The sequence below is a fragment of the Sphaeramia orbicularis genome, chromosome 22 (genome assembly GCF_902148855.1).
Source record: "Sphaeramia orbicularis chromosome 22, fSphaOr1.1, whole genome shotgun sequence".
Taxonomy (NCBI): domain Eukaryota; kingdom Metazoa; phylum Chordata; class Actinopteri; order Kurtiformes; family Apogonidae; genus Sphaeramia; species Sphaeramia orbicularis.
The window spans coordinates 8617481-8636397 of record NC_043978.1 but is presented as its reverse complement, the minus strand read 5'-3'; the positions used below and the strand labels follow the sequence as shown (position 1 = coordinate 8636397).

At 35.2% G+C, this 18917-nt stretch overlaps 1 protein-coding gene across 1 annotated transcript in view; it reads right to left on the bottom strand.

The window, feature by feature from the left end:
- The window catches only part of sptbn5 (spectrin, beta, non-erythrocytic 5), a 68424-nt gene extending 53097 nt beyond the window's left edge, over positions 1-15327 (bottom strand). Inside the window, exons 1-13 of the mRNA XM_030127052.1 lie at positions 15214-15327; positions 9097-9264; positions 8875-8991; positions 8585-8742; positions 8191-8419; positions 6314-6400; positions 6116-6223; positions 5438-5522; positions 5205-5338; positions 3873-4093; positions 2812-2950; positions 1607-1741; positions 815-903 (exon numbers count right to left, since the gene is read on the bottom strand). Of these exons, the coding sequence (XP_029982912.1) occupies positions 815-903; positions 1607-1741; positions 2812-2950; positions 3873-4093; positions 5205-5338; positions 5438-5522; positions 6116-6223; positions 6314-6400; positions 8191-8419; positions 8585-8742; positions 8875-8991; positions 9097-9264; positions 15214-15327 (1784 nt within the window). The remainder of the gene's footprint in view (positions 1-814; positions 904-1606; positions 1742-2811; positions 2951-3872; positions 4094-5204; positions 5339-5437; positions 5523-6115; positions 6224-6313; positions 6401-8190; positions 8420-8584; positions 8743-8874; positions 8992-9096; positions 9265-15213) is intronic.
- Between the last annotated feature and the right edge of the window lie 3590 nt (positions 15328-18917).

The following is an 18917-nucleotide window of genomic DNA, read 5'->3' as shown; positions in this document are numbered from 1 at the left end:
ATAGAATAGAAAAACAATTAAAAATTGTAGGACATGGAAGTGAAGTGCCTGCAAGTGAAGTGAAGTATAGGTTCCACATAAAGACCAATGTGATCTCTACTGCAATAACATAATAACCAAAAATAATAAAAACATAAAATTTTCTTCTTGGTTTAATATGAAAAATTACATAATGAAAATATGTACATATACAAACTATCCTTTCACAATAAAATGTGAATAATATGAAAAAATATGAACAAGTAAGTGTAATTGTACCAATATTCTGTCTGTTATTAAATGTTTTGTGTATTTGTAGATCCACTGTGATCTGTAAGTTGTGATGTACATGTGTAAATGATAAACTGAGGCAAAATATTGTTGAAATTGCACTTAATTTCTTAAGAAATTTCAGGTTGTTTATGGTTGTTCAGGTTATTCACATTTTCATAATGTAATTTTACTTCTTTGACACTAAAATAAAGTGAAAAAGATTGAGAAAATTATTATTTATAGGTTATCATGTTCTTCTTTTCAATCAGTCAAACAATCAATCCCTTTATCTGTCTCCAGTGGGGCAATTGTTGTGCAACAGTGGGAGCAACACACAAGTACACATCAATCGATCAAATAACATAAATACATAATAAATGACATAAATACATAATAAATAAGAATAAATAATTTTATTGGTCCAGCCCAGTTAAGATCATGTTGAGTTGTATGTGGCCCCTGAACTACAGTGAGTTAACCCCCTTGTATTACAGTGCAGGTTCGCTCTGGTTCAGTTTATTCCAGTGTGAAGGAGTTTGCAAAGTAAAGAAAGAGAGAAAACCTGCTGTTGCTGAGGGACACCAGAGACTTGTACTGAGTGTCCAGAGCTCTCACTCTGCTCTGAATCTGCTGACCGTCTCTGCCTTTACCCTGAGGAACAAAAAAAGAAACAGCTCGGTCAACATGACGCTCCTGAAGCAGGGGTGTCGAACATATGGCCCATGGGCCAAAACTGGCCCCCCAAATGGTCCAGTCTGACTCACAAGATAAGTTTGGCATTAACAACATTAAACATTAAAGGGTGTTGAACTTGTTTTGTTCCTGATGTGATCTCAAATAACATAATAGCATAATAAAGAAATGACGACTCCAAAATTTCTCCTTGGTTTAATGTGAAAAAGTAAAATTACATTATGAAAATATTTACAATTTTCACAGTAAAATGTGAATAATCTGAACAAATATGAACCTGAAATTTCTGAGGAAAAAAAATCAGTGTAACTGAACCAGTATTCTGCCTGTTACTAAATGTTTTGTGTATTTGTAGATCCACTGTGATCTGTAAGTCATGTTAATAATAAGATGAGATATAATACTGTTGGAATTGCACGTATTTTTCTGAATACATTTTAGGTTGTACATGGTAATTCAAGTTATTCACATTTTCATAATGTAATATTTTTTGATTTTCAGTCTAAAACAGCTATTATTTATTGGTTAATATGTCTATTATTTTACTGGTCTGGCCCACATGAGATCAGATTGGGCTGAATGTGGGACCTGAACTAACATGAGTTTGACAGCCCTGTCCTAAAGGCTGCTGACACTGAGAAGCTTCTGGTCGGACCAGTACCTTGAGGGCTGCACTGCTGATAGAGGTGATGGCTTCACCCTGAGCAGAGATCTGAGCCTCCAGAAGGTCCTGTTTCTGAAGCAGAGACTCCACCTCAGCCAGCTGCTTCCCCAGGTCAGGAGAACCGGCCTGAGACTGAAAACAGAAGAGACCGGATTCAGAAGAAGACTCAAGATCAGACTGGAGTCACTGAGCCCGTTTACATTCACACTAATACTCCCATCATTGTTTATTCAAGGGACCATGTAAACAGGATAATCTGAGCTGTTTTATCAGATAACAGCAGTAATCTGATTATGAGAAATCAGATGAATACACCTGGATTCCTTCCCCAATACCCCATGTCTTCATGCATGTATACAGGTTAATCCAGTTTATTTAGCTCTTTTACATCTGAACATGTGGGGAAAACTATCAAAATTGTAGAAAATGGAAGTTACATTTCCAAACATCAGTGGAAGACAGTAACAGGAAGTTTGAGTCCACCATCACTATGTGTGTACGTACTCTGAAAGCGATCCGATAATGGACTGAAACGTCTAAACCAGGGTTTTCGATTATCACTTCTTTTTCTTTTTTTTTACTATTTAATTTTGAGTTTTCATAATACAAGTACAAAAACAAACGCATATAATATGCATATCATTAGCTTCATAGCATAATTTTTAGTCATACTTTTCAGGTCATAGCCAATAATGCAAACTAAAGCAGCAACGTTCGGAGAGTAAAGTTATGCATACATCACAATTTAGGCAAAAATATGACTTAGGCAATAATGCTATGAGGCTAACCATATACATAATGATCTTTAACCGCTACCCTCCAACAATCCCATGCATCCTCATGTGTACAGATTTACATTCAGTGAACATGTAAAGAATCTACAATTTGCCGGCCCAAAAAAAGAAAAAAAAAGGTTAAAGAAAGATAGAGAAGGAAAGAAAAAAAGAAAACAATTATCACATTTCTGAAGTGCATGTAAAGGCATCAGATCTGATTCTTACAATCATCTGATTATTAACAGTTATCGGATTATTATGGTCATGGAAACAGGCTCGTTTATAGACCATCAGAGAGGGATCTAGTAGTTCAGTTGAAAAAAAAAGGACTATTCATTTGAGTTTTCCACAGTCACCTCTGCACTGAACAAACCCCTCCACATCCATGCAACTGCTTCATCAAACAGTTTTAACTTCAAGTCCTACCTGTAGTTCTTTCAGCTCCTGGGAGATGAGGTCAATGTGTCGAAGGATGCTGAGAGTCTCTACTACACTTCCCAGCATCCCCCTGTGCTCCTGCAGCTGCTGCAGCAGGTCTCTCCATCGGTGACTGATGTTCTCCTCCCTGACTCAAAAACAGACACACATAAAGGTCAAGAGGACGCAGGTTCTGGAGCAGGGCTCTCAAACTCATTTGAGTTCAGGAGACACAGTCAGCCTAATATGACCTGAAGTAGGCCGGACGAGTAAAATTATACTGGTAAGGTAAGTCCAGGTAAGTCCTTAATAAAACATTCTTATTTACAATAACGACCTGGCAGGAAGGAGGGGCTCAAGCAACAACATAAAAATGACAAATGGCATGACAAAAAATACATGGTGATTAAAAAGACGCTAAAACTGAAAATAAAACAGACCTAAAAGACATATAAGTAGCAGCGTGTGTCTGTTAAAATGTGCATAATACTTTTCTGGAATATAGAAACTGAAATAAAATTGTCCAGTTTCAATCATTTTGAAGCCAATCTTTTGCTGCTGTTTATTGAAAAGAAGATCGACCAACGACAGATTTTACTGTGGGTATTTTCAGTGTAAGGAGTTTTAATGTAATGATATAACCTGTAAATAATGTCAACTCTGTTTTAGGGTGAAAAAAGTAAAATTACATTATGAAAAAGTTAATGTCTACAAACTATGCTTCACAAAATGTAAACAACATGAACAACCTGAAATTTATTACGAAAAATAAGTGCAATCTTAACTATCATATGCCTAATCTTATCATTTACAAATGCGCATGAACTAAAACGGTTTTGACACCTCTGAGTGTTAATATCTGAGTTTAGTTTTTGCATTCATCCCTAGGCCAGATTGGACCCTTTGGTGGTCCGGTTTTGGGTGGTTATGTTCGACAGCCCGGGTCTGTAGTGAACAGGGAGCAGGTCCTGATCGTTCTGTATCAGTAGGATCCTGCAGACATAGGTCTAGGTGGTCTTTCCGGTCCCTCTGGTGGCCTCAGGTTAGGTTTACAGTGCATGTTTTCTCACCTCCTCATAATCTGCTCCTTGCTGTGGTAGTTTCCTCTCTCGATGATCTGGGCCATGTCTCTCAGAGCACTGAATCGAGGTTCTCTGGCCAACACATCGGTGGACAGAGCCTCCAGTCGTCGGCCTACAGCCTGAGCCTCCTCCAGCGTGGACAGGCCTCGGACATCCTGCCTCCGAACCAGACGCACTGTGTCCTCAAGGTAGCCCTCCCTCAGAGCAGCCTGGGAAAAACACAACCAACCACTAAGGATTATTTTACTAAAATTAAACTCAAAAACTAAATTCAGATATGAACAGTTAGCGGTGTCAAAATAATTGTAGTTTATGTGCATTTTTTAAAGGATGAGGCATATAATAGTTAAGATTGCACTTATTTTTCTTAATAAATTTTAGGTTGTTCATGTTGTTTACATTTTGTAAAGCATAGTTTGTAGACATAAACTTTTTCATAATGTAATTTTTCTTTTTTCACTCTAAAACAGAGTTGACATTATTTACAGGTTACTATGTTATTACATTGAAACTCCTTACGCTGAAAACCTCCACAGTAAAATCTGTCAGTCCATCATCATATCATCATTTCAAAAAACAGCAGCAAAAGATTGGCTTCAAAATGACTGAAACTGGACAACTTTATTTCAGTTTCTACATTCACAAAAAGTATTATGGACATTTTAACAGACACAAGCTGTAACTTATGTCTTTCATGTCGAATTTGTTTTTAGTTTTAGCGTCTTTTTAATCACTGTGTATTTTTTTTGTCATATCATCTACCATTTTTATGTTGTTATATGATCCCCTCCCTCCTGTTGGGTCGTTATTGTAAATAAGAATGTTTTCTTAAGGACTTACCTGGTTAAATACAGGTTAAATAAATAAAGACAGTATTATTTTACAGGTCTGACCTATTTGAGATCATATTGAGTTGTATGTGGCCTTTAAACTAAAATTAGTTTGACACCCCTGCTGTAACAGACACTCTACATGTTAAAGGTTGTGAATTATTCAACACTCTTTTCATTGTCATTGTATACACAGAGCATACACAACGAAATTCTGATGTGCTTTGTAGAAACGGTACTTCTGAGTAAAAACCAAAAGGAAATATACAATAAAAAATATTTAGATAGAATTAAACAGAAAGAAAAAAACAGTAAAAACAGCAAAAAAAGACACACACCACCCCTCTCCCGTTCAGTCAAGTCACACATTCACATATTCATACCTAGGTAAGGTGCAGAGGACAGTGAGAGGTAAATACAGTGGTTATTGCACATTTTTGATTTTTTGATTATTGCACATTGTTGATTCATGTAATTCAGGCGTGCTCACCTTCCTGCCGAACTTCTGTGCCAGCTGTTCAAGGTTCTCAAGTCTCCGCAGCGCCTCCTGCAGGGCTCGTTCACGCTCGTGTTCAGCTCTTTCCAACAAAACCCAATGCTTCTCGATGTCGCTCAGAGTTTTACCTTCACATGCAATAAATGAGAAAAAAAGAAAAGCGAGGGTAAATCAGGCAGGGTTTGTCCTGCAGTCGTAAATCCACAGTATTCCATTAGTGTCTTTACCTTCGGGGGGATTATAAACCCGCTGGTTGTTTGCAGCCAACTGAGTTTTTAAACTGAACAGGTGAGCTTCAATCGCACCACGTTCCTACAGAAAGACAAATGAAGAATACAGAAAATAAAGTCTGTACATTTCAAAAGTTGAATAAATAACTGATCATGTAAACAAGATTTTTGTTACATTTTTATTTGCAACACAAGAGAAAGAAAGAGAATGTGACGCCCTATTAAGTGTGAGCCAGGGGAAAAAAATTCTAAATGCAGGACAAGAAAACTCACAAATTTCCAAGAAAAAAAAAAAAACTTAACTCATATTAGAGTCATAATTTAGCCTGAAAAAAATCGATTTAATCCCAGAGAGTATAAAGTTCTGTCTTGTAAACTACAGACTTTAACCTTGGAACTTTTTTTTCTCTGAATATTACCCCCCTCATCCAGCTCATAATTGATTTTTACTTAAATGCACTGTCGAACAACTATTAAAATTATCACTAACACATTTCAGAGCCAAGACAATTTCTCATATCAATTAAGAAAAACATCATAATTGAAATTTAGTTCAAATGAATTTAAAAATATAAAGAATAATGAATTAAAATGTCCATTAATGAATAACAAAAGCCTGGTAGTGCATTATTATTATTATTATTATTATTATTATTATTATGTTCCAACTCTAACCTGATATTTCGGCGGCTTCTCCACTGTCCTGTAGGTTTTAAACGCTGTCATCAGCAGCTGCATCTCCTTGACAGAGTTTGGAAATCTCCTGTCGTTCAGCTGTATCACCTTCAGTTGATCAGATAATAATTGATTTACCTGTTGCACTTTATTCTCCTCATGAAAACTAAAGTTAATGCATCGCTGTGGTTTTCAGACCTTGGTTTTGATCCACTGCAGCAGATCTGAGACAAGGTTCTCATACTGGACCTTCATGTTGTCCAGCTCCATCAGGATCCCAACAATCTGCAACACAGAGGAACTGGATCAGGACCAGAGCTGGAGTCAGTCCTTCACTTCAGGTTTTATGCTCCATGACGTGGGTTTTAACACAGTTTAAAGTTACTAAAACCCATCTATAAACCTGATACTGATCAGGGATACAGCTGCGTATCAATGGGATTAAAAATATCAGTTAATTTAGATTGTAAGGAAGGCTAGAAATACATGACATCCTGTTAACCTGCTTATCTTATGAAGAAAATTGAATGTCTATGAACCTAAATTTATTAATTCTACTCCATCTTTTATGTTGTTTGTGACTGAAATTGATTTGAGTCTCTTTAATTTATAGCTAATAAGGCAATTATGTATTTTCTGACATATTTTGTTTTTCATTTATTTTTGTTAAATTAACTGGTGTGACTCCTTTGCGAATATTCTTATGTTTTTTTTTTTAAAGATTTCCATATTAGCCTGCAGAGGGCAGCAGAGTCTAAGTGAAAAACTGTTTTATCATCATAATCTCATGGCTTCAAATGAGCACATTTGTTTCTACCCAAGAGTCACAGAATCGATCATGGTATGAGTATCATTGAACTTTATCAGAGATATTGGACACATGGATACAAAGTTCAATGTAAACTGGTTCAGACCACAGTTTAACATTTCTCTAGATTCATTTTACTCTTAGGATATAACATATTATCTAATTATTTAACACTGACACATTGGTTGATGCAGATCCTTAAAAATAAACGTTGAGCTCAGAAACAACAGCAGAAACACAACATTAAGGAGTGTCAGATCCTGATGACCTGGTGCTAGTGAAGTTTTGCCATCACTTCCTCTTTTTTAGTTTAGAAACACACATAGTTTCAGCTGCTGCAATGACAGACATAACTGTTTGTGTTTCAGTGACACATGAACAACATTCATTTAAGATTCAGACACAAATGACCACATTTCGGACCTGCCTGAGTCACATTAATGGCTGTAGATTATTTTTACAGATATTTCACCAGATTGTGATGTTATATGTTATGTAATACTAATGAGGTAAAAAAGGAAAACATGTGAACACATGTTGGTTGTGTTTGTGTACAGCTCTGTGTGTGTGAATCTGTGATAACACCGGTCTACAAGTAAAATGCTTCCAGAATAAAAGGAGTGAAATTTTACCGTGTGTGAGTCACTTATAAAGACAAATCCAGTTCTAAATGCTGGTTGGTTGAAGTTTCTAAGATACAGTCTTGGGTCAAAATGTGAAATTCGAGAATTAACGAGAGAATGGGTTTAACTCCAAGGAATATTTCGTTCAGAGCTACCAGATCTACTTCAAAACACTGTCTGCACATGGCAATACATTCACTTTACAGGTTCTATCTAGTGGAAGATTTATATATCTATTGTATAAATGTACATAAACCAATATATATGTTGAATAACACTTTATCATATACCTTGAAAACATCAGCAAACCAAGACTTTTGTCATTTGTTTTCCAATTAATCTTATTAAAATACATAACATTTACCACGTTTAATAGCTGAAGCAGATAATTTCTACAAAAATAAATAAAAATTGTAGACCAGTGTAATTAAAGTCATTAAATTTGAGGGGTTTTACTCATAGGTTTTCAGTGTGTAAATGTGGATTCAATCCTGAAACACCACAATCCTACAGATGCAAAACATGGGTGAGCTACCTAAAAACTGGGCTCAAATACTGGACATTGTGTTTAATGTTGTGATGAACAGGCTTAAGTTTGTGGCTAATGATGAGTGCTGCCCTCTGCTGGTGGCGGTGTGTCAGACCTTGGCGACTCTCTTCTGGATGGTCTGGCCCTGCTTCATCTTGGAGAAGTAGTGGTAGTACAGAGACACGTAGGTCATGATGGACTTCTCATCTGGATGTGAAACCACTATGTCGTCCACCTCCAGCAACTGCATGATCCCAAACTCATGCTCCGCCAGGGAGAAAGCGTGCTGCAGGTTATGGTGGGGGTCGTCACTACGGAGACGGCAGTAGTCAAAAAGGTCCGGCCTAGGACGGAAGATAAGAGGAGTAAACTCAATCACATGGGTTTTAACAGGAGTGCTGTTACAGGTGGAACTAAAACTAGCAGCAAAATAATATTTCCATCATCAGTTCTTAAAAACATAAACAAACTCTACATAAACTCTTGCAGACTGGGAGGCCTCCAGTTACCGGTGAGCGTGGATGAGAGCATTGAAGGCCAGTCCATCCCTCCAGCTGGACGAGAAGTCCTGCACATCAACACCATCATATCCCGAAGTTTTCCTCTGACACCAGATCAGCAGAGCCTCCTTCGCCGAACGATGAGCAACACTGCCTCCACTTCCTGCCTGAGGGGGCGGAGCCACAGAAGCACAGGTGAGGAGGAGGAGATTGGGAAAAAGAACAGATTAAGAGACATAAAAGCAGTTCTGAAAAACCATTTTTATTTAGGAGTTTAAGTTGTGGGTTTGATTCCCTACCTCGTCTAGATTAATGGGTCCGATCTGGAACCTGAGGATTATAATCCAAAGCAGACCAAGGATCAGAGTCCGGTCCCCATCAACCACATTCTCTGGACCAATCAAATCCACACGAATCTGAGGAAAAGGCAGAGGCCAGGTTTATTTAGCTTTAGGCAACAAATATCTGTCACAAAATGAAGAAATATCCCCAGAGCTGCATGTTGAGGTCATGTGCGTCACCTTGGTTTTAAGAAAGTTGATAGCGATGCTGTTGTTCTCCAGACAGTGGACGCGGAGTTTGCGGCGGCTCGGTGGAGGCAGCGTTTCCCTGGAGATGAACTCAAGTAGACGAATAAGGACGACTCCGGTCTTCAGCTCCGTGTAGACATCAGTCAGCTCCACAGGTTCCTGCAGGAGCAGAGATTTAACAACCTGATGACTGACTGATGTTTAACTGACAATAGAAGATAATGGCAGTAAAGTCTGCTAACTTTCACTCTCAACAATATTAGAAACAATAGGAAGAAGCTGGTTAAAACTAAGAAATGTATCAGTTCAATAACGTTCAGACTGGTTATTAAAAATGGACTAAAGTCACACTCTGCACCAGCAAAAGAAATAAAGTTTCATCCAATCATTGTCGTTGCTGTTTATGTTTCAACTATATTACAAATCCCTGAAATGCATTAATTAGAAATATGCAAAACAATGGCTGAAATGTGAAATGTTTAAGAAAATATTAGATTCTGAATGCACTAAGGCCCTTTAATCTTTAAACTGTGGGTCAATTTAGGTAAATTTTCTTTTGTAACTTTATTGATTGCATCACATCTGTTAATTATATGTTAAGTACACCTTATTTTTAAGAGCTTCAGGTCCATATAGAAAGACATTTTATATTTGTAAATCAGACTAACATCTGTAAATGTGACCAAAATACCTTCCAAGTCATAATTCAAAATAATACAATAAAATAAATGACAGTGAAACAGACTTACATAAATGGCTAAAAAAAGATACTTTTCAAAAGATTAGATATAATGGTGTTAGAAAGGCTTTTAAACTTCCTTTTCTTCAAGAAGGTTAATTTAGTGCTTTTTAAGACTTATTTTTCATCATATTAAAACTAAAAAATGAGACTCAAACTGTAAATAAATTAATATTTTCCTTTAAGTTTCAGCTCATAAAGCTGCTTCACATATACAATCACATGTGTTGTGTATTTTGTTTAGTATTTAACCAACGCGTGTCTTTAACGTGAGGAAAAGTGTTTACTCTCCGGTCCAACAAAGTGTGTTACATAACGTCTGTTCAGGTTTAGGATGTACTGGTTATCGACAGGTCAGGGACCTCTTACAGCCGAGAGCAGCTCTGAGCATTATTCACTACACAAATAACAGGAGTTCCGGCTCTAACTTTAGATTTCAGTACTTCAGTGAGTCATTTGTCAAGGTCTTCAGTAAACAGCTTCTTTGTTAAATACACTGAGAAGATAAACCACGCCCAAAAATCTGACAACTTCCTGAACTGAAGCGTCCAGCAAAACCAACACAAACACTGTCCAACCAAACATTACATGAGATGGAAACCAGTCCCAGCCCCTCTGATCAATGACTTCCATCCTGTTGTTGCTCTAAAACGTTCCCTTATCAGCAGCTAAAACCAAACGTGACTGAAGGAGATTAAACGATAAAGTGAGAAAATGAACTTCAAAAAGAGATGCTCAATCATAAAAATCCAGACAAGAGGAGAAAGATCTGGGTGATAAAACAATAATGACCATTATTTTTGATATAGTTAAATCTCAGATCATAAAACAATGTTTATATTGTATTGTGACAATTATCCTTTGAAATCAGCAGCGATGATTATCACAATATAATTTTATAACACACCAATTATCGCACAATATCATACAATAAATAGTCACGTAAAATAGTAAAAAAAAAAAATTCTTAATTTTACTCATGTATATTCTGATGTTAAAGAAAGACTGCAACAAAATAAAAACCAAATTAGAATGCTTTACATGATTTTCACATTGTGTCTCTTACAAATAATTAAAAACCATAAATAATCATCCAGTTACTTCAGTTTTCACTTCGAAACCAAGGTCAGCCTGTAAACATTAAAAATGACAACACTTATCATCATATAGTTATCAGTATAGACTGATGTGAAAATGATAACATTTTTGACTGGAACACCCAAACCAGGGAGAAACATGTAACATCAATATTAAAGACGGAAATATTTTCCAAATTGATTCAGTTCAAATAAACAAAATTAACATTTTATTGCAGTTAAACCCAAAACATTAACAAAGTTGCATCAGATTTCCTTTTTACATAATGTATCTGAGATTAAAGTGATATAAACAAATAAAAAACAAAAACAACACCTAATTATATCTTTTTCTGGTGTTTACAGACAACATTATGCAAGTCATTTGAGCATTACTTTGTAAAATTTCATCCTTTAAGCGTCTCTTCTTATTGAATTGGAGATTTCATTCAGTAAAATGTGAGATACTGATGGTAGAGAGATGGGTTTGTTTCTGTTTGTATGTGGTTATCAGGTAAAAGTGAAACTGTTAACAAGCAGTGTGCTTATCTGAAAAACACCCTTGGTTTGTTTTCCTGTTGACAGAGTTCACATTGTCCCAAAGAACTTCACTGAATCAACACAGGATATAAAAGAAATAACTCTATGAAAAAAAGCACTATATGTTTAAAATACACCTGTTTGAGAAGAAACAGGCTGTGAACTTGGGGCATTATTGTATGCAAAATAACAGCAAAAAACTCAGTAAACGTTTTAAAAGTTGTAATATTATGATGACCTACTGAGTCTAGAGCTTCAGGGATTAATGGCCTAATGATCAGTGAATTAATCGGGAATGATTTTGATGATTGGAAAGATTAGAGTTTTTCAAAAGTGACAGATTATTTGTCATATCTAACAAGAAAAGCACCCAGAGAGCACAGACCTCCGCCAAGGCAGATCAGTGGGCCCCCATGTACCCCACCCCCACCCCCATCACCACCAAATTTTAAAAATTTCTTCTTTGTGCCAGTATCAACATTTCCTGAAAATTTCATTAAAATCCGTCCATAACTTTTTGAGTTATCTTGGTAACAAACAAACAAACATGCACACACGCACACAAAGCAAAGTGATCACGATACCTCCTGGTGGAGGCAATAATGAAATGGGTATCTTTGGTCGTTACTTGATCATTAAGTCAATAAAACAAGTATTCACATTGCAGTCGACAGAGGTGTGTTCAATTACAACATTTTTGGCTCTTTTGGACACAAATCAAGCAGTTCATCAATATTTGTACAGCAATATTTCACTAAAAGTATGTCATTCTTCTTCGTAGTTCTCGGTTCAACTGGACTGGTTTAGCTGTTTTGAAATGACTAGTGTTTTTCTGTTTTTTACTCAAAGGTTTTATAAATATTAATATTGTCCCTGACAATTCCATGACTAATGCCCCCAAGACAAATGCCCACAAGACAAATGCCCACAACCTTAATGAAAAAAAGAGACAAATGCCCACAATTTGTAGTATGGCATTATTCCAATGGGGGAACTACGAGGGCCGTTCAATAAGTTCATGGCCTCACCCAGAACAGAACAACACAGACTGATAATTTATATTTTATTTTTCAACATAATCTCCATTTACAGCAATGCACTTGGTCCATCGATGTTCAAGCATCACTATCCCATCACGAAAGAATGTAACATCCTGTATTAAAACAACCAGTATTTCTGGGTGAGGCCATGAACTTATTGAACAGCCCTCATATATGAAGCATGCAAACCCTAACCCCTAACCCTAACAATGTATATAATTTTGTTACTTTTGTTGCTAATAAAATATTATGAAATAAAGTTGTGGGCATTTGTCTCTTTTTTCATTAAGGTTGTGGGCATTTGTCTGCGCACCATCCCGACAGTATCTTAAGATTAGCCAAAGCTAGCGTTTAGCTAACACTAGCTTAGTAAAGATATAAAAACACGTTCCAATCACAGAAATGGCAGATTTAAATGTCACTTTTGTCCTTTGTGATATATTATTAAACTATGTAAACTGAAGAAATACTTGGAACATCTTAAAGTTAGCTGAACCTGCTCCCAGCAGCAGACACATATCTGGTTTTCATTGGATCCACTGTTCCAGCTCATAGTCTGATCCATTTCACCGGGTAATTTTCAGTCTTTTATATTAAATTGATTTCCTTGTAAAATGTCAGACTCACAGTGTGGTAGACTGTCCTCTGAGCAGCTGTGGAGGCCGTATAGTAGTGTTCTCAGACAGGTGAACAGATGAACAGATGGAGGTGGAAAACAGGAGCATCTCAATTCAACCGCGGCCATTTAAAAAAAAAATGGCGGGTTTTCTTCCTCCGGCTGAATATGGCACTGTTGGTCACATTTGTATTTGTGTTTTCTACACAGAACTATCATACAGTTTGTCTCCACTTTTGCAAAATTTTTATTTTATTTCTTAGCTTTAATTTCTCTTAAAAATCAATCAAATCCAATGTAAAATAAATAAATAAATTGCTTTAGCATGTGAAATATATACAACATTTCATTCATTTCACTTACTGTATACTGTTACTGTATGTTTAATGTTATATTTTATTTGAAATATTTTTGTTTTAATAATTGTATTTCAAATAAAAATGCTTTTCTCTCCTTCATGTGTATATGTGTATATTTATCATAAATGAGGTTGAATAATGAAGTTAACGTGTATTTACAGAAATGTAATACTCATCATCCATCAACATTACACAAGTGCAGGAAACACAAACCAGATGCAGATGAATAATGTAGTAACTAGACGACACTGACTTCATAAAGACACTCTGCACAAAGGAGAAAAAGAAACTGTGATTAAAGTAACTCTGGGCTGTTTTGACGAACTCACTCCTACAGCCTTTACTGCTTATTTTTATTCCCTAAATGTGAGAATTTTACTTTCACAAAACTAATAAATCCACTGTGATCAGACATTTTTCCTCTGAACCAGGTCTGCCTTCGTTTCTCCCGTCTTGCACAAATCCCAGAGGAATTCTGGGAATGAGGTTGAGCAGCAGGTCTGAGTTCAGCTGCAGCTGGCATCAGTTATCAGAAATAAAAATAACCCCAGATATGAGAGGAATCTGTTCAACCTGACGCTGGAGTTTGGATTGAAAACACCGTGATTCACAGTGACTGATGAACAAACACATGTAGTTTATGTTAGAGCTGATAACATGTGGTTTATGGCCGTTTATCAGCTGCTCTGAGCGATAACGCAGAGGAGGCATGTGACATCATCTGGACGTCTGGTTTTTATTCCAAGATGCAGGAAAAAAGAAAAGATGCAGCAGCAGCAGCGTTAGTGAAGGTTGAAACTCCAGAGCAAACGCACCACACCTGTATGAGCCCACGGAGACGAGCTGATTCAGGGAAAGTGGCACTTTTATATGGGTTCAACATGATTACAGTCACAATAATAAGACTCACAATGATGAAAGTTCCTGCATGTGTGTGCGCTTCATCAGCAAACACAAACCCAGACCATCAGCCTGCATGGAAACACAGCAAAAGACAAACTCTGCAAACCTGGGGCTGGATCATCATTATATTATCACTGTCTTTAAAGCAGACTCATTTTGGTTCAGGGGTCACATGCCAGCCAATATGATCTGAAGTGGGCCGGACCAGTAAAATACTAACATAATAATATATAAATAATGTCAGTTCCAAACCTTTTATGTCTAACTTCTGTGTTTTACAGTGAAAAAAGTAAAATTATGCTATGAAAATGTTTAAATCTACAAACTATTCTTTAAAAAAAGGTGAATAACACGGAAACTATCAACAAAATAAAAATCATTAAGAAAAATAAGCACATTTTTAATAACATTCTGCCTCAGTTTATCATTTGCACATGTTCATTACAACTTACAGATCACAGTGGATCTACAAATACACAAAACATTTATTAACAGGCAGAATATTGATAAAATTGCATTTAATTCTCTTAAGGCATTTCAGGTTGTTCATGTTTGTTCAGGTTATTCACTGTTTTTGTGAAAGGATAGTTTGTAAACATAAACATGTTCATGTAATTTTACTGTTTTACACTAAAGAGAAAAATTTGGAGTTGTCATAGTGTCATAGTCATAGTTGACCTAGTATCAGACAGACCTGGTACCTGATGGAACTGGTACCAGGTGAATCCAGTACCTGATTACCCCATACCAAACATACCCAGGACCAGACAGACCCGGTACCAGACGGACCCAGTACCACACACCAGTACCAAACGGACCCGGGTTCGGTCCTCACCTTGTTCTTGGAGAAGACGCTGTTCATCCACTTGGTGAAGGTTTTCTTCTGGACCGCCATCCTCTGCTCCTGCAGCTCCCGGACCCGCCCCGCCCCGTCCTCCGGAACCTCCATCCTGATTGGCTGAGAGTCACATGGGGTTGGTTTAAAACTCTGAACATTTCCATTAATAGATCATCTGAATGTTCATATTGGTGATTACTATTCAGTTTTTCGTTCATTTTTACCCATTTTGTTGGTCATGTTTGTCCTTTTTTGGTTTTTTTTGCTCATTATTCTTCATTTTATTGCTAATTTTTTCACTTTTGTTCAGTTTTGTTCGGTTTTATTCATTTTGTTTAGATAGAAGGCTGAACATTTCCATTAATGTATCATCTGAATGATTGATTCTATTCACTTTTGTTCATATTGTTGATGATTTCATCTTTTTTCTTTTTTCTTTTTTTTACCAGTGTTTGTTCACATTGTTGATAATTTTGCACATTTTTATTCATTCTGTTGATTATTTTTGATAATGTTTTTGATTCCTCTTTTCATTTATTATTTATTTTTGTTCACTTTTTTTCCATTTTTTGACCATTTGGTTTTTTTCTTCACTTTTATATATTTTGTTGATAATTTTTTATCAGTTTTGTTTGTCGTTTGATGATTTTTTTATTCGTACAGTTCATTTTGTTTTCATTTTTCACTCATTTTTGCTCATAGTCCTCATAATTTACTTGGTTATTGTTAATTTTGTGCTGAAATCAGTTTAACTTATCCTATGGAACTGTCTTATTATTGTTTTTAGATTAAAAACTGAGTGGAATCCAGATTAAATGTTCCTGCAGAAGTCTACAACTGGCTCATATCCAGACCTTTGACTCATGCTGTTCACTGTTGAGTGTTCTGTGTCATTCATGCACCTGTTGTTTTATTCATATAGTCTGTGTTTCTTTCAGTTGGACGATGTTGGGAAACATACATTCTGTTTATTCTCTGTATATTCTGTGGTTTTTTTCCCCTGAGGCTGCAGTTGAAAATTATCCAGATGTTAACCCTTTAAAACCCTTTGTATCATTTTTTTTTTTTTTTTTGTCGTTTTCAATATGACTGCTAACATTAAATCATCCACCGCACATTTTGTAAGAAAATCTTTGGTAATTTTCAAAAAGTTATGTTAAGAAGAATATTTATATTGTTATTTAGTTGAAAATTGAAAAATATTGAAATTATGGTGCCGTTCAAGGGAAATAAAAAGGCTGTAAAAAAGTTCTATGTAAACAAAAAATTTAAATTAATATTAAAAAAAATACCTGAAATTTTCTATATTTTTTAAATTTTACAAAATTTATTTCTGAAAAACTGCACATTGATTTCCACCTATCCCATGAACATGTCATCCTCTTTGTTTTTTTTTCTAATAGGATAAAAGATACAGATAAAGTCATTATTATGAATGTGTTATTGCTCCTCTCAGAGTTCTGTATCCATAAATCTAAATTTTCTGGGGAAAGCTGTAACTTTATTGTGTTCTGTAAAACCTCTCACCTATACCTGCAGCTCCTTGTTCATACTGAACTTGTGAAAGCACTAAAAACTAAATGTCTCTGTGAAAAATTTTATATAGGATGTAGTGAGAATGTTGCTTAATTTTTTCTTTTACTTATTTATTCTTTTTATTTTTATATTTATTTTTTGGTATATTTTTGTACATTATTTCATTTTTTGTAAATGGTTTTATTATTTGCTATCTGTATGGCTTATTTTATTTAAATGTTTTAAAATTACCAATTTTCCTGGTAAGATGTATTTTCATATCTGAAGTTAACGTTGTTGTGAGCAAAAAGCTGCCAAAAACCACCCAATTTATCAAACATGATACAAAAAATATACCATAAACAAAATGACATGTCAAAATGTTTTTGTCTGGATTATGTTAAAAGGGCTAATAAACATTTAAATTCCCAAAAATGTTAATTTTGTGGCTAGTGTTTAATGGGTCAGGTTGTACAGGGTTAAAGTGTCAGAGACAATAAAGTGTAAAGTGTTAAATGTGTAAATAAATGAGGAAAAGCTCATGTGACAGGAGTCAAATGTGATGAGGTTGATTTTTTCCAGACACACCTTCAACTATAAAAATTCTTCAGCATCATAAACTTCAGTGTCATCATTAAACCTGATCTTTGACATCTGAACACCTTGGTATCTCTGTGTTTCTTCATTTTCTTACATGTTTATTCATTGTTACTTAAACAACAAAATAAATACTTTTCCTTAATCTTACATGCAATGAATGAAAAATACACAAAACTGAGCATGTTTTCCTTCTTAAATGTTAAGTAAACTTTGTGTCTATCGCACTTTTCCCAAATACAATCACAAAGGGTTTTACAATATAAGAGCAGAGTGGAATAAAACATGAAAAAGGAAATTATAAAAACCAAAATGTATCAGAACATCACTAAAAAGCATGTCATATATTATATATTTTAACAGCTAAAAGTGATCTTCATTTACCTCTGCTGATTCATTGTGTTTTTGAAGTTGAATCTTTTTAAAATGTTATTATCTAACTTTTTGTGTTAATTTTTGACTTTTTAAAGCACTCTGTGGTTCTGAAAAAGACTTTATTGAGACACATTTCTGACATGTTCAATATTTGTTTAGTGTTCCTCGTCGATCCTTCTGTAATTTTATCTGCACAGAAAATGACCTGATTGTTTCCATTTTAATCTAATTTAAAGCTTTTACATGTTGTATTTAAGATGATCAGACCTGCTGTAATGGTCTTTTTGCAGTAATATCTGTCAGACCATCATGTTTAATGCACAGAAAACACTGCAGGTTTCAGAAACAAGACAAACATGGTGAGTTTTTTAAGTTGAAACACTGTTTTACTTTTATTTAGTCCAATATGTATTATTTTTTTGCTATTTTAAAGCACTTTGTCTCTAAAAAAGACTTCATTGAGACAAATGTACAAGAGATTTGGCTTAAACATGCCTGAATATTTCCATTTTAATCAAATTTAAGGGTTTTTCATTTTGTATTTAAGCTGATCATGATATTTTTGCAGTAAAATATGTCAAATTATCATCTTTAATGTACAGAAAATGCTGCAGGTTTCAGAAACATTACAAACATCATGAGTTTTTGTTTTGTTTTGTTTTTTTTTTTTAAAGTTGAATCATTGTTTCTCTGTAACTTATTCCAATATTTATTATTTTTGGCTGTTTTTGACTCTTTTAAACCACTATCTGTCTCTAAAAAAGACTTAACTGAGGCAAATGTGTGAGAAAGCTGGCTTCAAAATACCTGAATATTTCCATTTTAATCAAATTTAAAGGTTTTTTTTAATCTTGTATTTAAACTGATGTTATTTTTGCAGTGAATCTATAAACCCACGGTGTTTTGTGTACATTTTAATGCTACAGGTTTCAGAAACAGGATAAACATGGTGAGTTTTTAAGTTGAATCATTGTTTTACTTTTATTTATTCCAATATTTGCTATTTTTTGCTGTTTTAGAGCACTTTGTGTCTCTAAAAAAGACTTAACTGAGGCAAATGTGTGAGAAAGCTGGCTTCAAAATACCTGAATATTTCCATTTTAATTAAATTTAAGGGTTTTTCATCTTGTATTTAAGCTGATCCTGATATTTTTGCAGTGAAATCTGTCAAACCATCATCTTTAATGCACAGAAAACACTGCAGGTTTCAGAAA